This window comes from Astatotilapia calliptera, chromosome 18, assembly GCF_900246225.1.
Source record: "Astatotilapia calliptera chromosome 18, fAstCal1.2, whole genome shotgun sequence".
NCBI lineage: Eukaryota > Metazoa > Chordata > Actinopteri > Cichliformes > Cichlidae > Astatotilapia > Astatotilapia calliptera.
In genome coordinates this window covers 6726653-6751447 of record NC_039319.1, presented here as the reverse complement: position 1 = coordinate 6751447, position 24795 = coordinate 6726653, and the positions used below count along the sequence as shown (strand labels likewise).

Sequence of the window (24795 nt, the reverse complement as noted above, 5' to 3'; positions counted from 1 at the left end):
AACTCCAAGCCTCGAGGGCCGGTGTCCTGCAGGTTTTAGATGCCACCCTGGGTCAGCACACCTGAATCAAATGATTAGTTCATTACCAGGCCTCAGGAGAACTTCAAGACATGCTGAGGAGGTAATTTAGCAATTTAAATCAGCTGTGTTGGCTCAAGGATACATCTAAAACCTGTAGATCTGGAGTCCCCCCACCCCTGATCTAGAAAGTCTCTGATTCAGAATGTCACTGATGCCAAACACCAGTCATGGATTGGCCTTCCCATAACTGAAGCTGTGCGGATCATCTCGACTGAGAAAAGAACCAAAGGCAGCCAACATCCAAGAAAAAGCTTCGCAGGTCCTCCAAGAAGCCTGGAAAACTATTCCTGAAGACTATTCAAAGAAATTAGGATATCATGCCAAATATCGACTTTCAAGCTTGCTACAATTGTACCAACTCTATGTTTGCCTTCAATACTACATTTCAATTTGTGATTGTACACATTTCATTTAATTACTGACTGCTGCCCATTTGCTAGCAAAATATAAAGAAATGAGTGGTGGCTTGAGACTTTTGCACCATATTGTAACTAATAAAGACATTTTGTTTATGTACTATAATTACATAATCCACAGATTTTAAAATTTGGTAAAAAAAAAAAAACAAACAAACTTACAGAATTCAGAGATATTCTGCTGATCACAGTGCAGGACACTGTCTAACTGCAAATGTGTCATAAGTAACAGAACTGTTTCTTCTCAGATTAGTTATTGACACAATCAACCTGTATCAAAGTGTTTTGAAATATAAATAAGAGCTAAAATGTCTCACCACCTTCTGTATCACCCTTTGTGGCTCTAACATGAGCATAAGTGCTGCTGGAAATGTCCTTGCAACAAAGCAAAATTGTCAGTAACGATGTGTTGATCAGAGCACTGCTTGTACTCATAAAAGCTAATATGACTCTGGGACTTGTGGGAGTTTTACGCTCCCAGTGTTAAATAAATACTGATGACTTTTTTGTGTCCCGTTAAATATTTATGGGGCTGAAGAGCCTCAAGGAATGCAAGAAAGACTCTAACATGCCAACATGTAAAGTGAGTAGAAGAATTTTGTTTTTTATGTGAACTGATAATCACTGGAAACTCAAACTATACACATCAAATACACATATATGGCACATGTATATACAGCTGTGGCTAGGCTACAAAATTGTGGTGAATTTCATGCTGTTAATATGCAAAATCCTTAAAGAAACAACGAAAGATTTTTTTTTAGTTTTCTTGATAGGCCTCTCATAAATTAGTGTGGCGAAAACACCACATTGCCTGTATAATATCACACATCAATACATATTTTTATGAAAATGGCGTTTTGTTCTGAAAACTAAACTGCCACCGAGTTATATTTGCACGGACATCTTGACTTAAAATAGAGAAAAGAACACACGATCCCTCGGTACAAATTCAAAGCATGAAAATCACCACAACTTGGAGTTCGAGTTTCCTCACAGTAGCCCAATAAAACTAGCAGCCATCCCTGACACAAGATACCCTCACAAAATCTCCCCGTCGCACCCCTCCGCCCGCCCAAGCCCAAACCGCAGACACTTACCAGCAGTTAGTGGGGCAGACACACCCTGAGCTCGTCTCTTCTCAGGTCAAAATGAAGGTGAGTCACACAGACAGACAGGGAGGGAAGGTGATGTGAGAGAGGAGGGGGGAGCCATGCTGGAGACTCAGAAGGGTTACACAATGAGATGTGATGGATGTTAGTGGGTGTTAATGAAAAAGACAACACCTGACATCGTGACAGTCCTCCCCATACACGAACACCTCCTGCGTTCCTGTTATCGGGCTGTGGTAGGTATGTGCACTCAGACACAGACAGATGAGATAAATTTCAATTTTGTGGTAGCAAATAGTTCATGACTGCATACAACGGCGTGATTCAGATATGCACGTACACATTTTTACTGCTCAACTGTGAGAATTTCTTAGCCCAAATAGGTTGACTATATTGAAACAAATGCCTTCATATTATTCGTTGCCCCAGCATGCCTACAAAGACAAGTATCAATATCTGTTCCCTAGTAGCGATACTTACAGGCAGGGGGAAGAAATAACCCTGACATTATGGCCTTGCAATTCCTCTCCATTTTTTCTTGGAGAGATATATGTCCTAGGCTGCTGCAGTTCAAACAGGGATAATGGCACACATTATGATACACCGTCTCCTTAAAAGCACTCACCAAAAGAGACGTAGCAGTTGCAAACTTGTGATAGAAGCTCAAATCTTGCATATTTTTGCGTGTTGGTCAATGCTAATTTGCCTAGGAAAGTGCACACACCCGATTAGCAGATATTTCCTCCACTAATTCAGAAGTTGGAAAGGTTGTACCTTTTTAGCCATTCACAATCTGATAAACGCTTCATTTGGAGTATAATTAGCTTTTAACCTTAATCCCCTTTATTGCAACTACAAGCCTAATTCATATCCTTAACCTGATCGTAACCATAACCCAAACATTGTTAAAATATGCAAGGGCAGTGCAGATCATACTGGACCTCACAAAGGCATACACACAAGAATGCATACAGACTCTCAGAAACCTCAAGTTTCACCTCGAGGTTCAGCCCACACTTGTACCACAACCCCTCTTCCTGCAATGCTCATTAGCTGTGTGGGTGCAATAACTGTGTGCAGATTAGTTGCAACACAAAGCCAATCTAATTACTTTTATGGCTGTGCAACGTATTGAGAGCCTGGTGGGAGCAGTGTGGACATCAGTTGGTGGGAAGGCCATAAAACGATTAAGAGTGCTAACGAGGCTCGCCTTTATACCAAATGAAGCCGGGGCAATCATCTCTGGCACCGAGTGGCGCTGGATTGTGGTTCGGCTGACAATAAAGGAGGAGTGAGTGCCTATAAAGCCCGTATTCCACATGTGAATTTAAAATGCTCATAGGAGAAGTTCAGGCTTAACATTTTTCCCCCCACTTGAGAAAAAAGAAAAATCCCTTCAGGGAGTGCTGAATATTCTTGGGAATGTTTTCTCATTCCTAAACACAGTGATTGCAGAGGGGAGTGGAAAATACCCCGAAGGAGGCCAGATAATAGCAGCATTAAAATGTTACAGTAAAATACAAAAGGCAATATCGTACCATTTCTAAACCCCCAACATCAACTGAATGAACTCCTCAGTTCCCGTAGTGGTATAAATGAGTGCAATAAAGCTCGGCGCGGTGCTGCCGAGAGGGTGAGCATCAGTCATCGTTGATGGAATTAGACCGTTCTACCCACAATCCTCTCCTGCTCCCCAAACTATGGAGAAAAAGGAGGAGAGGGGGCCCATCACAAAGAACGGATATATTGACCCAACGCATGTGGCTACATATGGATGGCTAAGAAATAACTGTTTATTTATTTAGTCATCCATATTTAGAAAATGTATAATTGGGTGGATGAGAAAGACAGCTGCAGATATCAGTCGTATCAGTATGGTGTGACACTGTGGTCAATAACTCCCAGTTTAAAGAAGAGAGATAACTGGAACTCATGATCATTCGAACACCAACTAATCTCTCTATTTTGCATTAATTTGTAGATTACTTTTGGTTGTTTCATGAAATAACCAAAAGTATAGTCTTCTTTTTTAGGGGGTGGATAGTACGGCACAAATTTGAAATTTGCAATGGTTAAAAGCCAGATTCTCACGATTTATATTTGGCAAGTTTGCTTGAAAATGTTAAAACACTGAGCCAAGTTTTTGTCCATTAATTCAATAAATCTACTCTATTAGTTATTCCAGCACCGAAAACCACTGCTGCCCCTATAAATCTACATATGGTGAACAAAGGCAACTCTATTTTCATTTGCATCATACAGCATTACAATTTTCTACTATAAAAAAAGAAAAAAAGAGCAGTAGCAAATGGCACCATCTCACTGTTCTGGCAAAGACTAAGTGGGGCAGATGTAGGTGAATTAACAAAAAGGACGGTGGCTCCTTGAGGTTTGCAGCACATCACTCGGATGAAGCAAGAAAACGTAATAAATGCACGGCAGAGGTAATTGAATTTCAAAGAAACATTCTCCTGTTTTCCATATGGCCCACAAGTATGGCCAGAGCATGAGTCTAATAACATGCAATTACTATAGAAACCCTGAGTGTGGGCTACAGTCTGACAAAGTAAAAGGGATTTAACAGGCTGTGGAACTGAAAAGGATTGCTGGGAGAAATCTGTGCTTGTCAGGTTTATTTCCAGACTAATTAAGCTTTAATAATAATACACTTGACACAAAGATTTTTTTCATGCACCAATTTATCGGATAAAAAAAAAAAAAAGAACAAAACATTGTAGCTGATGGAATATCTAATTTTTATGGGTAACTAACACTACTTTCCATGATTTCGATGGCAATAGAAAGTACATTGCAACTAATATAAGAAAAAATGCTGCAACGGCTCTTTAAACGAGAGCACGCTCAGTAGCTTTTCAGACAAAAGGAGAGATGACCTACGCTCTTCTTTCCCACACGCTGCTGCTTTTCCTGTACAAAGCTGGTTGGAATGTGCACCAGTCCATCTACCCCATTTACACGCAGGACACTGGTTAATACTGCCAAATGCAAAACACTGCTGCACACATTTGTTGGGCTTATTAGTTAGAAAAGAAAGAGCCAGAACACAGAGGATATGGTTCATGAGCTCTCACTTTATCAATTCATTTCAATTATAAGTCACAAGGGTAAAATTTTCCCATTGCACATCAAAAGACTGAGCAAAGTTACAGTGGGAATTTCTAGTTTATACACCAACAATTAAAAAACAAAAAAAGTTCATACAGAAATATACAAAAACATTTGTGCGAAAACACCTTGTAGAGGGAAAACGCTAACAAGGGCGCTCAATGTTATTCCTTATGGACAACACACTGTCTGGTATGGGACAACCCACATTTGTGCTACCTACCACCATAACACACTATTTAAAATTATATGTATTGTGTTATATATATTAGAATAAGTTGGGAGGGACTGTGTGTTAAAACAAAAAATGTGTGTTGTCCCGCACTCAGCGCAAGTATGTGAAGACATTTCATTTATAACACACACTCTACCAATTACAAAAAAAGGAATAAAAATGATGTGTAAGGTTTAAAATCTGATACGGCTGGCTGTTCATTTAACCAGAGTTTTCTACTAGAGTTCATGTAAAACCAAGTACACTTGAGGTGCAGTGCCAGGAAGCAAGAAGGACTAAAATAAATACTAAAAATATGACAAGTGATTGCATCAGCTCAAAAAACTTTGAAGGCATTCAGATTTTGTTCGCTTATAATTACCCCTTGTTGCTTCAGAATGCACTCGTTATCTTTCTCCTCAGCTAATGCAACTTTGATTTAAAGCAATGTCCGTTAAAAAGCACATAGCTCTCACTTGAAACTGTAAGAAGGCACACGTCAAAAAACAGGTGACCCCCTATACAGAGAAACAAATTGGAAATGACCCAAATCCATGAGGTGGTGGGCGGGTCCATGTGGATGACTGACACACAGAAAATGAAGACGATGGATCAGTACAGCAGGTCGTGACAGGTGGGTGGGGTTAGTGATGGTTGTGTCAGGAGGTGTGAAGACTCCCGCATGCAGACGGTGTTAGCATTAGCACAATTAGCCATGAAGGCTAATGGAGGTTAATGGTAATCCTCAAGTGTAGAGGACCATCAGTCTTGTTCATGGCTGCTAGTAGTGGGGTTAGTGACGGTAAGCACCATTAGCCACAGGTGCAAACACTGTTAGCATTCTCCTCAGGCTAGCACTTGAGTCTCGGCCTGGTAGATAGCGGTCGTTTCTGGACAGTCTTACAGTTTAGCCGTCTTCTCGGCCCAGCAGCGGATTTTAGTTACAGGCCCCAGTGATTTTAGACACTCACCCAGGGCTGCTCGAAGCTGTACGTCCTCCTGCGATCATCTGGGTCGTCCGGGACATTCTGGGCCTGCTGAAACTCTTGCCTCAGCCTCTGTATCCGGTCGTGGTTGCTGGGGGTTAGTCGGTTACTAGGGAGAGAGCAGGGAGAAAAAAGAGAGAGGGTGGAGGGAGATGGATGAGTGTGAAAGGTCCATTGTTAACAAGTGACCTGATTCCATCAGCAGGCAGAAATGGCCTGCAGGATGATGTTCTTTAAAGTCCAGCGTGTTTTGTCCATGAATTGATCAAATGCACTGTTGACACTGGCAAAGCACCCGGATTTACTCAACCCAGATAAAATGTAAAAAATGTGATAAAGTGAGGCCGGAGCCAAGAGCGAGCTTACAGCTGAGCCAACAGCAATATGAATCAAACTAATGTGCTTCTGATGTATTATTCAGAACATTGAACAAAGACTAGTGGTGAACGGTGAGTAGTACTCCAACATCCCCACGCCCCCACCCCATCCTTCCCATCGCAGCCTTATATCATTCATCCACTGCGCTGCTATTGTCTTTCGCAGCCCTGTTTACATCAAACAACGCTGCTGTCAGTGTAACTTCCTCATGGTACAACGAGTAAATACACTCACACTGGTCATTCATAATAACTCTACAACTGCAACTATATTAGGAATTACAGAGTCTGAAATGCTCAGCTATAACACCATGAAGTGTGTGACTAAGTGTGGGACTAATAAAGGTTTATCTGACCTTATTTCTCCTCATAGTTTTTTTTAATATATATATATATATAAATTGTGTGAAATTTAGATTTTGAAAGTTAGTCCCTTTCACCAACGGTTTGGACCATGCGTCATAAATCAGTCCTAAAACTTAGCTATTTTATTTCCATTGACTTTTCTGCATTTCACCATAAAGGCTTTTGCGTCCTCATGAACACAGAACGGAGAGAAATCTATAGACCTAAATAGAAACGAAACGACGGGGTAGTGTTAAATTCACATGGCCTCCTACAGAGGAAAGTAATTAACACATTTTCCCTCTCACACAGTGTGAATGAATAGAAGTGTTGGACTCTACATGAAGGAGCAGCGGGTGACTGTGACTCTGAGCTTGACTTTTCAACTTTCCAACTTTTGCCAGGAAATTCCTGTGGACTTTGTTATCTCTCAAACTCGAAAGGTCCAGCCTGCAACCTTTTCAGCTTTTTCAAATCTTCTCCTGACTGAAGACGGGGAGCGTTAGGGTCAGCATAAAAAATTCCAAACTGCAACTGGTAAGGGTTATGATTAAACTAAAGTTAAAAAAACATAAAATGCACGCTGTGCATATGCAAAAAAGGAAGAAGAAGAAATCCCAGAGCAGCTGCACATTTAGAATAGACTTAGAATAGCAGTTTGTCTTTATTAGGTCAACGTATGACTCTATGTAGCATAAAATTACTGCGTAATTCATTTCATCCATCACAAACAGCCAGAAAGCGAGCCCTAATGGCATAACCTAAAACACAACAGCACCACCAACTTAGCCAGCTATCAACTCCAGACACACAATAGAAAAGCCAGAGGCGGTCAGCCTTGTTAAAGACCAGGAACCTGCCATATGCAATCCAGCTAATCTCCATGACATGTAACACAGCTGCTTGGCCTTTCTGTAACTCAGCTGAACTGATGTGTGACCTTTTGACTACGGGTCAAGGATGCAATGCCAGCTTTAGCAGAAAGGCTCATATCTAATGTATGTAAACAGATGCCTGTCCAAAACAAAAGAAAGAAATGTTTGTTTTTTTTAAATGTAATGTTTGTCAGATGGAAGCTGTTCAGTCTTCCGAGGCTCAACCTTGTAATAAAAAAATCGTATCAGCTGATATTACAGAATCCTGCCCGAGAGACTAAAGAAAACAGGAACTCAAATAAAGGGATCAAAGATCTCCAATCTTTGACAAAACGCTGTAAATCAATCAAAGAAAGAGCAACACAACAATACAACTGTACTGCCAAAACACCCCAGAGACCAGGAAGAACAGCAGGCTGAAATTTAGCCTGAGATGAGCTTCATCATCTGGACAGACTCACTCAATATCTGGCACTACTGTATGAGGCTGAAAGGTCACTGTGAGGCTTTGTGGAGTGGAGTGTCTCTGGGACTCAATAAGAGGACTGTGGCTTGCTGACTGGGCTGCCAGCAAAGCTGTTTACGCTGAGATGCACCCTGCCTTTCATGGTCGGGTGTGCCTACTGAAAAGCTGTCTGTCTCAGCCTTAAGCCTGGCAAGGAAGGAGCTTTGGGAAGATGTAATGTCTGCACTGTGGGCAGACTTTGACGACGCTACTACAATATGCCCTAATGCGGCGTGTTCAAGCAGAGGGATTGCTCAAAAAGAAGTTTTGAGAATAAAATCAAAACTTGTGTCTTTTTTAAAATCCTTGGCTATAATTTGGGTCAGGAAGTCTGTAAACTCTGTGGTAACTTTGACAGATGCTTAAAAAGAAGAAATGTTTGGGGGGGGGGAAAGGTTTACCGTTGACCTTTTCTCTGCCAAATCGCCATCTAATCAAGTCTAAATCAAGTGATAAATCCAGTTCAATCACCGGGCAGAGAGATGACATTAACATTACAATACCAAGAAAAATCTGTAATCTGCAAGTAACAGATATCGATTACGTGGTTTTTAACAGCTTGAAAATACTGACTTTTACTTTTAACTGATCCAGATAATGGAGGCCCCGAGTCCAAACTGTAAGCTTAATGAGCTTACAGTATTGATTCAATGCATAAATGGTATGACGTAGAGCTGGGCGATATGAGATTTTTTCATATCACGATATGTTTTTTTCATTTCAGGCGATAACGATATCTATCACGATATAAGCCAAATAACTATATTTGTAAGATTTAAATGTGCCGTTGCTCACAAGTAAAATGTGAAATAATCAGCAGCTTGTTTTGATTTAAATATTTATTTCCCATAATAAGTTCAACAGGGTAGATGTACTTAAGGAACATGAGACTTTTTCAGATAAATAAAGGCAAATATTGCAAACCACACAAAAGGCAGCCGCTAAAGCGTTTAAGTTTCAAAATAGAACAAACGAAACAGACTAAATTGTCAATTCCACTTAGAAACAAAATATAATTCTAAAAATAAATCTTAGTTTGTTTTACAGAAGAACAGACAAAACTGACTAACTTTTGTCAATATCAAATAAACTGAGAACTAAAAGGAAATTCTCAATCTCTCCTTGTTGTATAGCTGAGCTTTTCAAACAGTTTTAACAGTTACTTTAGTCTGACAAAAGCCGAATGACGAATTAGCGCTTCCAGTCAGAGACTGAGGCTACGTCCACACGTACACGGGTATTTTTGAAAACGGAGATTTTCCATTTTCGTTTTAAAAAAATAATCCCGTCCACACAATAAAGGCAGAAATGAAGGAAAACGCTGCTATGAACATGCCAAAGCAGCAGGTGGCGCTAGATTCCTAACCGTGCAGAAATACTGGCCAATCAGAAGTCTAGAAGCCTCGGTGGGAAAAAGTAAACAAAGCTGGGGCGTAGAAGCAGAACCGAGTCGTATGTGTGGACGGACAGTAACTGTGTGTGTATGTAAGCATTTAAACACTGCAGAGAGTAGAATTAACAGTAACGGTATTGTAGAAATTCATTTCACCGACACAATAACGTGGCGCACAGTGTGACGCATGCACCAGTTTATTGTATTTCCAGACTTGCTTTCGGCACAATTTACAGTGCACGCTACTCTGTTTTTTGTCAGACTTGAAATAGCCGAAATACCTTCACACTACGGAACTTCTATGGCTCTTCCGTTCGACAATCTCTCCGGCGTTGGAACCATCATCTGTTTTCTCTTCGGTCACGCTCGGTTGACTTTTCTAGTCGGCACACTCATTTCCTCCATTACGCGCTGGCTCCATTACCCGCTGGCTGCTTCCCAAACAAACACACGTGTGGCTTGGCACTTGTGCTGTACGTAACAAGTCACGCGACGTGACGCTGCGGCTGTGATTGGTTCGGCTCTGCGCTACTTAATTTGGATTGGCTGACCTTTTTTTTTTTTTTTTTTTTAAGAGGACAAGAGCGGCGAGGTCTATCGCGATAGCTTAATTTCTCTATCGAGTAAAAGTTATATCGCAATACATATCGTTATCGTTCTATCGCCCAGCTCTAGTATGACGTAAGATTATTCTCTTCAATGTGCTGCGATTAGCTGTTAATTTTGTGTATCACTCTGTTAAGTTTACTGGCAGCAGCAGAGTGACGACTTAGAGTGATGTCATTTCTACTTAGTAAACATTCTTTAACAAATTACAAAGTGCAGCTTGGAGTGATCATTACCAAAAGACCAGAGTTTGCTGAAGATGCATCAGAATTAACGTTAATTATAGTTCATATAATCTTCTTTGGGTTTTTTTTTGGTTTTTTTTGTTTTTTTAAAAACAGAAGTAAGCAACCCTGCAGGTTACAAACAAGAATACTGGCACTCGGTAATGCAAAAATACTTCAAAAAAACTAAAGCGAGTCAAAGTATTTCACAGTACTGAAACAGATCTTAATGGGCTCTTTGCATCTGTGACTACTTATTCTTGGTGCCCTTTAACGACAATTAGGGCAGGGCAATATGGTTGAAAATATTTATCACAATATACATTTGAAAATTTGCGATAATGATATAACTGACGATATAATTGACGCGAGACAAAATCTCCACAACTTTATTAGTGCAAAAAAACCCCCATCAATGTATTTTCACTTAAACAAGCAGCTGTTTTTTATGTGCATTAAAGCTATATAAAAATGTAACAGTGAAAATGCAAATTCCTTGCTGACAGTTTAACCAAAAGGCATTTCCAGTGGAAACTGGCCGACATATCCTCAGCATAACCATGTAGAATATCCACAAAACTGAAAAAGAGGTTATACACACACAATACGGTAATATCATGTTGAAGCACAGTACGTATCACTCCGCAAGGCTCCTGACTACGGCAGCCGTAATGCTCCGACAATCCATCAAGCGGTGCGGCTTCGTAGCTTAGCAAAGTCGTACTAAAAACATTTGACAGATTTTCGAGCGCCGTGTACATAAAATCGTTTCCAGGTCAGTAAACACAACCAGAATTCATACATAACGCACACGGGATTATAAGGGGCACTGTCGATTTTCAGAAAATCAAAGGATTGATTTGAAGTGTGCCGTATTTCCCGAAAAACACAGTAATAACGACGGCCCGCTAGCATGCTCTACCAAAAATAGTACTTTGTTGTGTATCTGATGGACGAAAGCCAAACCAGTTCCACACTGAAGTTGCAGCATTTTTACAAACCAATTCTGGTTCATCTGTTTCATTCAACGATCTGATTTCACCCTCTCATTCTCTGTCGCCGCCATGCTTTTTCCGCCATGTGCGTATGAAAACAAAGGCACTGCACATGCACATTATACCCATATTCTATCGAGATATTTTACTTTCTTATCATTGCCTAATATTATACCGGCATTACCATGAACGGTTGACAATGCTGTGGTCTTAGAGCTAAGGAATACAAATTCAAGATTTAGGTCTTTAATAAACACAATTTATTCTTGAAATCTGGCCTGTGTTGCAGGCAGTCTTTTTGATCTCAGAGCCACAATATGTATGAAAAATGCAGCCAAGACACTCAAAACAAGAACCCAAACTTTATGAGCAAGATTGATTTAAGGCAGGCATACAAAGCCTTTGCTTTATTTGGCAGGGAAGAGGACTTCCAAACTAATAGGATTAGAAGATATGGGCTGTCACCTCAAAATCCCACATGACTCTGGCACTGCTTTCACAGATCCCAATCAAAGCATGCCAACAGAGAAAGGGAAGGTGCAATGTACAGTAAGTGACAGAGGCAGCTGATAGGCAGCGCTTTAATCCTGCAGATTACAAATGAATGGCCTCATTCACAATGTGCGCTCTTCCCATGTCTTTAACATCCTTCAGACCTACCAGCAACTGTATAGGGGCATAAATTTTACAACCATCGCTTAGAGGACTTGGCAACCTTTAGTGGATCGATGTGCTCTCGAGATGAATGCAAAGCGGCGGGTGTCCGTGCAGTTGAGAGCACTAAAAGAGAAACAACTGGAAACGACCCCACAGCCCGCAAAGACCATCTGAGCATGTACAGCCTGCTGAAGTTCAGAAGGCTACATGGTGGGAAGATTCAAGTGGATCTTGTGTCTGTTTTGTGACGAGGGCCCTTGTGGCGAGTGGTTACAAGTGGGGTGACCTTGAAGATACAAGAGCAGCATTGTTGGTTCACACTTCAAAGTATTAGATGAATGCATCGCCCTGAGCCAAATGCACCACCATGCAAACGAAAACCCCAGCCAAGACTACTCAGTGTCTTAAATGTTAGTGCCTTCAATTCGAGCTTACTTCATTACACTCCTTTAACTTAAAGGGCATCTTTTGCCCTTTAAGCAAATTAACAGTTGCTGACTCAAAAATAAATCTCACCTCCCTTTTAATAACGATAGAATATCACAGAACACAACCCCTATCTATTTAATTTGGCAAAAATCCTCACTTCATAATAATCAACTTTTTAATTAAAAACACCACCTTAATTAAACATTTAATTAAGCATGGGTAGTCATGGGATTCCCATCTCTGATGTGACTGTTGTACTGACTAGCGCGGCAGCCTCTTAAATAAACATTTACTGATGTACCGATACGCGCGGTAAGGGGGGAAAAAAAAGTGCCCACACGTCCTTCTTGAACGCAGCAGATGTGGTGGTTAGTTATCAGATGGGTGAACTAGGCCCTACATCCTCTGACAAAGAGGGAGTAGCTGGTGGCGGCTTTCTCTGCTGTGAAAAATGAACTGAGATGCTGGAGATGATAATCCAGGTCTATTGATCGAAGGCTCGCAGACAGCTAGAAGGGAGACTGATGCTCTCGCTAACTGCTGCTAGCAGCTAACTCTCCATCTGTGAGCCACTGTATGACAGTGTCCCTGTTATCTACCGCAATAAAGCAAGAGGGATCGACTCTTTTTACACTCTTGTACAGATCTGCGATAGCTGTTAGATACTTTAAAAAAAATGTAATTTTCTAAGTGTATTTCTGATTACAATCCAACATTCATGACAGCCCCTGTATTTATTTTTGTGGTTTATCACAACACTGAGAGCTAACACAATTTTATGCCTTGATTTGCTCTACATTATGATTTAAATGGTTTTACTTTTTAAAAAACAAACCGTCTGCCATCTCTGTCAACTTGTTCTGGTTGGATGCTCATAAAAGCGCGTTTTAACAAGGGAGCCCTTCTTGTGGCATTTTTTTATTTTTATTTGTAGAGCTTCTAAGGAGAGACAAAGTTTATTGTTTTGAAAGTAATTTTCTTTCCTGAGTGTTGTTCACTGCTGCTACTGTGTAAATGGTGTCTCACGGGCCCATGTGGGCTGTGTAGTTGATGAAATAAAATATTCTCAAAGATTTTCTTGATTTACTTTTTAACGGTTTAATATCTAGATTTCTATATTTTTCTGTGATGCCAAATCTTTTCCAAGAAGCTGACTCTATATAGATGATGTGGCATTACTGACAAGACAGAGGATGAGAGAGAATTAGCTGAGATGACCACTCACAGCCTCGCTGGTGTCTGCTGATGCACTGGAAAGATTAGAGGTTCCAAGAGGCCATCGAGTCTGTGCCATTTAGGCACTATTAGTCCCATCTTGCCTTTATTCTGGATTACACAGGTTTAACATTGAAACAGAGAGAGCCAAATTGATCTGCAGAAACATGGCAATTAGACACCAATCGATACAATATCACCACAGTTAGCAACTCATTATCAACCCCCAGGTATTTACTTCATGATGTCAATGGACTAAGTGAGACTAAAGGAACTGCACGTTGATGAACTGCGCAAACAAATCAGTTAATATGCAGAGGAAGAAACAGCCAAGTAAAATGTCTCATTCTATGGAAAAGCTCGTGTTGACAGGGAAGTTAAGAGGCTAATGAATCCAGCTAACACATTCTGTAACCCAGGCCGAAGCAGACACCATCTGCGCGCTCGCGGCCCGGCTCGGATCAAACCGTTCTCTTCACAGAGTGCACAGCATGGGCACAGCGCCGGCATGCTGTGCCAAGCTCAAAGCCATGAGTGTGCAAAAGTGTGTGTGTGGTCACCGGGAAAGAAACATGGCTCTTTAGTTGACTTTTTGCCACAGAAGAAGCAGTCACTGGGCTGCATTAAGAGCTGCAGCTATGGAGATGGATTTGAATACACGTGATGAATTCACACGTGTCGCATTTTAGGTAAACTTTAAGGACCAAAAATGGATACAGAAGCCGATCTAATGACTAACTTGATTTACTGAGATTCATTTTGGGTCACTTCATCATTTAAGACTTTAACTTTGAATCCTGTGCATTTTTTAAATCCGTTATCATTTTCCTCAAAATGATGGAAGACAACTTTCCAAGAAATGACTAATTTCCTACAGCACACAGATACCCTCCTGCAACTTACAGTAGCAATCATTCTGAGCCTTAGCAATCCCACCGGGTGTCAACACTTGTGCAAAGCAGACAGTAAACATTGGAATCCATTGACGGAACGGATTGAATTTAATTGGCTTTCAGTTTTATAAGGCATCTCTATTTTTCCAGGGGAACTGCTGGTCAGAAATGTGGGTGATGGTAATATAATATTTGACTGATATTAATGCAAGGGTGAGCACGCGCACACACGCACACACGCGCACACACACACACACACACACACACACACACACACACACACACACACACACACACACACACACACACACACACACACTTAAAGCAAGATGGGTAACAGTTCTTCGATTTCAAGCCATGGCGCCACTGGAAGCAATAATGGCGCGGCACACAGAAATATGCCTCCTTTTAATTCATGGGCCAATTTCATGCTTGCACACATCAGCGTATCGATGCCGGCCTTTTCAGTTACAAGCAAATAAATTGCTCTGCGATTCTAATATCTGTAATTCTGCCCTACTTTTAATGAAGGTGAGAGACATGCCATGTCCTATGTGGGCCATTTAGGTTTCATCACTCAGCCCCAGCCCCCCCCTCCGTGGCAGAGCCACTTCTGAATATGTCAGTGTAATATATGCAAGAGCATTTCACACGTGGTACAGCAGGAGCTCAGTTTCCTTTTCCTAACAAATGCTTTCTTTACAGGGCTTTATGAGATTAAACTTCATCCCCGGATTAAACTGAACAGGGATGGCGTCAAATCTAATCTGATAGATGCCAAAAATACAACGGGATCAAACTTACTCTTTCAGAGTAAAAAGTGATTCTAAGAAAATAAAAATTTACTGTAAACTGTGTGCCTCTTATATGAAGACAAATAGCTCTCCGTGTAACTGTCAAAGCTGACTACATATTGGTATTTACATCACTGCTTTGAGGCATCCACTGTTTGTCTGCATTGTGGTTAGCCTCAACACCACTTTACATTTTAGACAGTCCATCAAGAAAAAGACTGCATTTGCAGTCAACTCAAAATCTTAAAATGACATGTGATAAGTTATCTCATTATATGTTTTACATCCAAACAGCAACTCAAAGTCACAAGAGGCCGATTAGCAAAATGCTCATTGTGCTCCTTGTCTGCATTTTACAGGGTGTATCAAAAATAATCCAACGTGCTCTAATTCCACAACCATCCATGAGTAATGATCAAAATGTGTACTGCTAGAAAAAGGGGATTCGTGAGTTTCACCTGGTTGCCAGTAGGTAGTTTAACAACCGCAGTGGCTGCAGTGACACAAGGATGGTCGCAAATATTTAAGATGTAAATACTTAAATTGTAAATACATTACTTAAAAAAAATACAGCCTTCTTTAAATCAGATGATTCTTTTTGATACACCCTGTATTGTTGAAGGCCCAGAAGTGCAAACCCCCTCAGGTTCTGAAGTAGTGAGGGGATACACAGAAATCAATCAAACACCAGTTAAACAAGTGCATCTGAACAGATCGGAGTAGAAAAGTTAACTAAACTAACCGAAGGAAATGCACGAATGCTTGAAACAGCCTCAACTATTGCTAAAAATGCAAAAGCATGGATAAACAAATGAAGCTGTTACATTGTAACATAATGGATAAATACATAAATAGTTAAAACTGGCACCTTATCATCGTGGCGATCGTGGCTCAAGAGTTGGGAGTTCGCCTTGTAATCGGAAGGTTGCCGGTTTGAGCCCCGGCTTGGACAGCCTTGGTCGTTGTGTCCTTGGGCAAGACACTTCACCCGTTGCCTACTGGTGGTGGTCAGAGGGCCCGGTGGCGCCAGTGTCCGGCAGCCTCGCCTCTGTCAGTGCGCCCCAGGGTGGCTGTGGCTACAATGTAGCTTGCCATCACCAGTGTGTGAATGTGTGTGTGAATGGGTGAATGACTGGATATGTAAAGCGCTTTGGAGTCCTTAGGGACTAGTAAAGCGCTATATAAATACATGCCATCATAATGTTGTAGCTACAGTAATTAAATCAATGAGTCAAAGAGTAACACGAAATAAACAGGCAGACTGTGTGAACACCCTCATCTTTGCAGGTTACTGTGCATAACTGATAAGCTAAAAGTAGTCTCAATCTAAAACATCTTGGACATGAGAAATGTTGATGAAGGGGTTTTTGAGCCCACTGGCGGTATGCGATATGAAACCACAATTGTCTTACCCATGTAGGTTTCAATTCCATCTCCCTGCTCCGCATTGAAATGCTAAAATAGGGAATATCTGATCTTATCCACATTAACAGCAACTCCTGTAGATGCCATCGCAGTACCATCAGTAGTGCTTTGATGTAACAGTACGAGAAAAGAGCCTAATCTCATCCATCAATGATAGATGACAATCTCCTCGGCGCAGAGAAGGCGTAAGGAAAATGAGATTATTTAAAACCGTGGAAATCTCCACACACTCGTGTTTAGACTCTTCTTCCTTTGTGAAATTTGAAACAGCTCTGAAACACAAAGCACATTTTCCGTCGCTTTCACCGCCCGTCTGTTTCAGAGTCTATTCATCTCAGATATAAATTCGCAGACCCTTTCGCGCCATCTCAATCACACCTTGCTTCATTGCTCTTTCCCCCCTACAGACACTGACACTGACTTGAGGGTTAAGCAGAGACGGCATCCATCAGGCCACACCGTTCAATCAGTCAACCGACAGATCTGTGCTGTCAGATAAGTCACTTATTGTAATATATCTGAGCTTCACATTGCCGTTACGATCCCACCAATCATAACTAACGCCTGCAGGCCACTGTCTTAGTGAGTCACAGCTGATCACTATGATTCAGCACATTTGGTCACCTGGGGAAACTGTAACCAGGCAACAGGGTTTGGAGAAAGGGTCGTCCGAGTTAATGGCTTTACCGCTGGCAGCATCGCATCCTACTAATTATTCCTTTCTGTGTCAACACGGCCGTAAAGTAGACTCTTCTAGACTATTAACTTGTAGTGGTGCTTTAACAACTCTGCAGCGAAGCGAAAACTAGTTTCAACCTGCCTGTGCCCACAAGAGCAGCGTTTTCCTACAGGTTGTGCAAATTACTGGCAGAGTTTGAGAACGCAAAGTGTGAGATGAAAGGGTGAGGGGAAGAGGAGAGGATTTTCAAACCAGCAGGGTGAGTACGCAGTCTTATCAGCGGTGGATTAGGGAAGCATTAAAGAGTCCGACTGGCTTTTTTACATTTTTATGAGGGCTCAGCTAAACTAAACATTGATAACAAGGGCTGACTTTTTCATACTCATGAATAAAGTTCAGTCTGAATGAGAAACTACAGTTGAACAAGTTCTTTGGCTCTTGTCTTTTCATGTTGGCAAAGCATCACAGAGTTTCACTCAAACATTATTTCTTTGTTGAGGTGATAGAGGATTTCAGATTTACCAGTGGTTTTTAATTAGGATGTAGGGTTGCTATTCAGTGACTCAAAGTCTAGAGCGCTACTGGAAAGGAGAGCTGTGACCCACACTTTCTTTTCTATTACCGTATTTTCTGCACTATAAGGTGCACTTAAAATCCTTTAATTTTCTCAAAAAATCGACAGTGTGCCTTATGTATGAATTCTGGTTGTGCTTACTGACCTTGAACAGATTTTATGTGGTACACGGCGCTCAAAAATCTGTCAAAAAATGTTTTAGTACGACTCCGGTAAGCTACGAAGCCGCACCGCCTGATGGATTGTCGGAGCATTACGGCTGCTGTAGTCAGGAGCCTCGCGGAGTAATCTGGGTCCAAAACTCCGTCCTCTTCAGGTCCAAAACACAACGGCATCACTGAAAGTTAAAAACTGTCTAAACTCTTTAATAAAATGATCAGTGTTGCTGCTTTACCAGGTGTAACAATTAAGTTTAAGTTAGCTCGCTAGCTTCCATCTAAACAAGTTCTGAGAGATTTCTGAAAAAATGAAAACGTACAGCTCTGCTATCACTTCCAACATAAATGAAGACAGAAAACTAAACAGCAGTGACATTTGTAGAGTTATTGAAGTTGGACAAGCTAGTATATAATGATGTGCTACGTGATCGCTAGCGACACAGCTATGTTAGCATAACATAAATACAGTGAAGCTGGAGGATGAACAATAACCTTTTTCCACTCAATAAAAGTCAACGTGAGGGTTCCCAATGGTTAGGAACAAATGCAATCGCGTAGGGTTAGGCTGTAAACGGACCAAACAACTGAGATAATCCATCCACAATATGAGGTTAGTCATTAATATACTGCAACAACATGGGAATAGAGCAGCTATGAGAGAATTCAACATTTATAAATCAATGGTACGGAAGTGGAGGAAGCAAGAAGAATGAGTTGAGTAAAGTTTGACTTATCTGACTGTTTTGTTTCGCTTAATACGCCTTACAGTCCGAAAAATACGGTACTTGGCATTTATTTGGTAATATTTATTAGCTTCAGTAGTAGTAGTAGTAAGATAAGATGCCCCATCTTAGTACCTTTTCTTAAACTCTGTATCAAGATCAGGATTAACAACAAAAACCTGGGCTTACAATAAAAGTCTTCGATGGGAGCACTGCAGGTAAAGGTAAATCTCACTCTACCCTCCATCAGAGGGCATCACCTGCTGTGGACAAACCTCAAAACTGGCAAAAAAAAGGAGCTAATAGAAACCCCAGGAAAATAGACTAGTAAAATGGGAGAACACATAAAACTTCAATAATGGATAGTAATGACTTTGAACCTATTATATGCATGAGAGGCAAAATATCCTAAGGTCTCAAAAAATGATTTATCTATGCATGTATCAAAGACAGAGTTACTCAGTGCAGTAAATTTGCTAGTGGTCACAATGATCTGTACATTAGGAAGTGGACACTCTGAGTGGGAGATTATTCACGGCAACTACAAAAGGATCCATCCCATCTATGGCAGCAGAGTAGAGACAATTTTAACTTAAAGTAAGTCGAGCAGGCATACATTACAATTCCAATGCTCCTTTTATTAGCAAGTGTTAGGGTTTGACTGATGCTCGTGTCCAATGCCGGCTGACAATTTTGGCCTGACCTGGACTGGGAGAAAGGGGAGCAGTCATAAATGAAGGGGGAGGAGAGGCAGAACACCACAGAGAGAGAAAAGAAATCAAATTGGAGCAGTCTAATTTCTGGGGCAGGCATCACGGTCCAGCTCATATGGCCCTCTTGTTCTCTCCGTTATGGCGACCGGTGGGTGACGGATGGATGTCTCACTTGTAATGGTTCCCATTCTCAGAGAGCTGCATAATACTTCCGACTGAAGCATGAGCAGCATCTGATAAATCATAATCTAAGTCAAATTAGGATCCATTATCATCAGGAGGCAGGGGGCCTTTTTCCCCGTTTCGGGGCAGCATTGGAAGAAAATGAGACTGGAGGCATCTTGTGACAGCAGGCAATTTTGAGAGAGAAAGATTGAGTATTTGATGTATAATTGCCATGGTAATACGTGTCCTGGATGCCAGGGAAAATGCTCACTCTCAGGCTGCATTTTGACAAAACCATGTTCCAAACATGAACCCATCCTCAGTCTCGTATGCCCTTAAACCACCCAGATAACATCTTTCTACAAACGCAAGTCTCTGACAGCGATTCCTGTAAAACATATTTATCGAAAAGAAAACAGCCAGTGCTTCTGTGTTAAATCGAACCATCTATATTTGCAATATTACATTTCAAAGGCCGGACTTGTTTGCTTTCTTTCTTTTTCTACCATTGTTGACTGAAACTGATCAGCTAATTACAATGTTCTGATGGGAAACATTACGTCTTGCCACTTGGTATTAAATGTTCAGAATATGGTCAGAATATGATCTATGTTGTTACTGATCTGTTACTTAGTTGCTTGTTCTGTGAAAGACTTAAAAAAATGTATCAAATGAGTATTTTTGTTACTAAATCAACGCATGTATCTCACATGAGCTGAAAAAAAAAAGGACATTTGTTTTTCCAAATCACTCTTGGGAATGAAGCTAAAGTGCAGCAGTGGTTCAGGAAGCATTCATTAAAAACTGGGACTCTACACAACAGCCTCATGAAATATTCAGTATATATAGGAGCTTTTGGAGGACATGATTTCCAGACCACCACCAAAACCCCCCAAAACATTCTGAGCAAAAGAAACACGAAATCCTGTGTCTGTTTTATTTTAAGCACAGACGGCACACAGAAATATCTTGGATTTATTTTTTCCTAGACAAATTTAAAGGTTAGAGTCGTCTCCTTGATATTTGCAAGCTTAAGATTTCAATAACACTGCAATAAAGAGTCAGATACTCAACGAGTCGGGGCTTATTACTTCAGATAGTGATGAGCCTTGAAATATGATCCTTGAGGTCCAGTTTGAGTACGACAATTATGAGTTTAAAAGCCAAAAGACTGAATAATCATTTATAATATGGCAACAGAAAAGTGAACGTAGAAGGCTACATTGTGACAATAATAAAAATTTGCAATAATCTCCAATGTAATTCCTTGGGAACTGTCCCTTCTTATGGCTTTATATCTTTACTTGAAAAGTGTTAAGTCTCAGATCAACACCAGATATTAATGCCTCTTAGCAGCACAGAGTAATGTTTTTTAAAACCATTCATCTCTCCCAGCAAAACAGAAGCTGAAGTTGTTTAACAGGAAATCCTGGGTAACCTCCTCCCAGCCCTCTGCCGAATGCTCCCACACAACCAGCTGCAGCCATGAACACCGAGAGGCTCTACAGGCGCATAAAGACTTTCCTGCCTCTCTTCAGGACAAATGTTTCAAAGCAGGGCCACCGTGAAAAATACCCATAGCATCAGCAGGGTACAGACGCTTCCCCTTTCGTGCTCTCCCCTGCCTTGTGTCAATCCCTCTTCCACTTTTTCCTGCCATTCAAATCTAAGCAGCATGAACTCCCCAAACAGGTGGAAATTCTCTGGCTTTTGTTGAGTCGCATGCAAATTTGTACTAGAAGTAAAATTCAGGCGCTATTTTAGACTAGTTTACAATTTTTTCACTATTTTCTCCTGGATGCGTCTGCGTATGTCTGGGCTGTGTTGGATTGTGGGGAGCTGTGTAGTAATGACCCACATTTTGACAAATCCCAGCAATAGTTTTCCCGCTGCAGGCGTTATGTTTTTCAATTAAACGATAGATTTGAAAACAAATATAGGAAAAAAATTGTTTCAGTCTTCACTGCAGAACCAGAAAAAATGCTTTAAAAAAATCTGTGCTATAGATCACAAAATTCACAAACACATTTCCAAGCTGCAGAATTATCGATATGAAAATTAATTTGTAGCTGCCGGATGCAAAAATTTCCACTAAGCTGGAATATCATATGTTGCATTCAGAATTAGATTTGGTCATACTCATTGCCTAAGGGTAAGAGAGCACAGGGGAAAGCAAACAAACAAACAAGCTGTCTGGTCTCTATTCAGGCTACCCTGCTTCACAACCCCTGTCAAAACATCCTCCTAGGCTCAGTCGTTGCTTAGTTAGACGCCTAGCAGCAGAGGAGTTGACAGGGTGACTACATCAGGTCTGTGTGACTGGTAAGGGTGTTTACATAAAATGCTTCTGCACATAGGTAGGGATGGGTATTGTTTAGGTTTTATCCGATACCAGTACCAAACCAGTACTTTTGAAACGGTGCCGGTGCTTAAACGGTGCTCAAACCGGTGCTTAAAGAATAGAGAACACAAAATTTGTCCAAAAACCTCTCATGTTTTTTTGTAAAAAGATAACAATGTTTTCTGCAGCTATAGGGCATATATGGCATCACTCTTGGCTGGAAGCAGTGCTTAAACAATGGAAAAAACACAAACTTTGTCCAAAAACCTCTCATGTTTAACTGTTTCCCACTTTTTCTTTGGTAATTTTAGCCTTTTTGGCCAGGGTGAAGGGAGTATCTGCCATCAAACAAGAAGACAGCCGCATGTAGCTATGACGGTGTTTGCTAGTTCACCTTACATGCATTAATGTAATAATGTGGTTAGCCTACTCAACGTAAATCACACACGAACAACATTAAGCTACTCACGCAGAGAAGAACGGCTGCTGCTGCCATCATCATCATTTCTGCTACACTGGCAGGGCTAGGGGCCAGGACTCTCCTCTTCGGGTTTTGGGGGGATGTTGCTAGCTCCGCGTCCGATAACAGGCACCACACCCGCAGTAGATGTGCCCGGTGTGAGGTCTCGCAGCAATCTATCACATACAGGTCATTTCTCGGCTTTTAAAAAAACGCTATGCGTCGCCAGGTGTTTCATCGGATTTGAGGTGTTACCTCCTTTGACAGTATCACAGTATCAGCTTAAAGCACTTGTTGCAGGCTGCTGAGTTTGCATCTTTTGCTGTGAAGTACAGCCAGACTTTTGACCGCTTCGCCTTGGGCATTTTAAATCTGTAGCTCTGCTCTAAAAGAACGTACGTACCTGGGCCTGCCTACTACCCTCGGAAACGTAAAATGATTGGCTAGAATCCAAAGTGTATGACGTCTCAAGAAAAAAAAAGCACCAAAATGTGCGCTGCTTTTCGGTCTGGTTACTACCGTTTATGTCAGAACCGGTGCCATCATGGCACCGGATACCGGTACCCATCCCTACACATAGGTGCAACATGTCTGCTTTATTTAATGTTTCTAGCGCATCTTTGTGCATGGAATTGTCACTGCATCTAAACAGTGATTCTAAAATGAGAAAAGAAAGAAAAAATTAGAATTTAGACTAATTTATGAAGCAAAAATCTAAAACATTTTTCGATGTTTGTGTTGTGGATGTAATGCAGTCATACTAATTTTGAGCTACACTTGTTGCTTGTTTTATTGTCCTTGTATTTCAATGTTACTTTATGATTTAAGACCAATATCCAAAATGGGGAGGCAAACTAAACTTCAGTGGGCAGAAGAATAACACTTGCAACATTAAAACAAATTCTAGTCGTAAATGGCGCCAACCTAATATTGTAAATGGAGACGCATAAAGGCTCTAATTAATTAGGACGTTTTATTTTTACGCATTTGTTTGAATAGAAAAAAGAAAGAAAAAAAATCTGTTTTTCGAGGCCGGCACAGATCCTCTGCTCTGCCTGATGCAACAAAACGACACACATGCACCCACACGAAACACATACAAGTGCAGCCCATCAAAGAGCCCCTATGGAAAACTCAAAGGGAGTCACAGAGTTTCTGGCAGGTACCCGTCACACATCTCTCCACGGTTCAGATCCCTCAGGGAGGCTGGTTTCTGTCTAGAGAATGCTGTCAAGACCTCAAGATGGGAACTCTTTCTGAAAGCTGTGATGAGAAAGATAAGGGAGGCTGAGGGTGGAGGATGAAGGAGCAAAGAGGGAAGACAGTAATGGAAGGGAGGATGAGGGGATAAAGCAGGTGGGGGGGATGGGGGTTCATAGGCCAAGTGTGAAGGAAGGATGAGTGAGGGAGATGACAAAGGAGGCAAGATGGTGGTGGGAGACAAAGGCAGGCAACAAAAAAAAAAAAAAAAAAAAAAAAAAAAAAAAAAGGTGTGGCAGACTGAAACCAGGAATTCAAATGCATCTTTTTTACATTAGCAAACAAGTCTGTCTTAAATTTAGCCTTAAATTTAAACGTAGGGTTTGGGTTTCTGAAAGTAAAATTTGGATAGTTTTTCATTTAAGTCAGAAGAGATGCTGAGCTCACAAGGTTACGGGAGATAGCGACAAGTCAAGGGATGCTAAAAGGATGGCCGAAGGGAAAGAAATATTTATAGATAAGGGCAGACAGTAAGAAGGGGAGCAGAGATAAGACTGAATGACAGCACAAAAGGCAGAGTCCGGTGAGAGCCTTCTGTAAAGACTTCAAAGAGATCAGGGGGGAGAAGAGGAGATGATACATGGGAAAGTGGGAAGCAGAGATAAAGTGCTGTGGCCATATCCACAACAAGCTAGCTAAATAAAAAAACAACAACTTTTTCTTATCACTAAAAGCATTTTTTAGCCGGCCAAATTGCAGACATAGTTTGTGTCGCAGTGCTGAAGAAGACCGAGCCCCTGACGGTTGAAGAATTGAATAAGGAAGAACACAGGCGAGGGTGCAGTCTACGTACTGGCATGAAGTGAATGAATCCCTGGAGATCCTGCAACTAGCTGCTGACACAGGCTGGTTTTATAGCAAACCAGGGGGCCATAAATAAGACATTAAGGCTTCGTGGGTGTGTGCTGGGTTTTAGTGTGCCACTTTAAAAGGCCTTTTTGCCATTAGTTGAGTGTCGAAGCTGGTTGGCGTGATAGGCCTACGCGTGCACGCACTTGGAGTGACCTCACTATGGCAGCACCGTATTTTAGACGGCCAGACAAGACAACTCAGGA

General features: G+C 41.2%; 1 protein-coding gene across 11 annotated transcripts in view; it reads right to left on the bottom strand.

Moving 5' to 3' along the window:
• The window catches only part of pard3ab (par-3 family cell polarity regulator alpha, b), a 244451-nt gene that overhangs the window by 9460 nt on the left and 210196 nt on the right, over positions 1–24795 (bottom strand). For 10 of the 11 annotated variants that reach the window (XM_026150928.1, XM_026150930.1, XM_026150937.1 and 7 more), the window contains one exon: positions 5921–6044. In XM_026150928.1, coding sequence (XP_026006713.1) covers positions 5921–6044 — 124 coding nt within the window. Of the gene's footprint in view, positions 1–5920; positions 6045–24795 lie in introns of those variants that run through there. The other variant, XM_026150938.1, reaches the window with a different exon arrangement.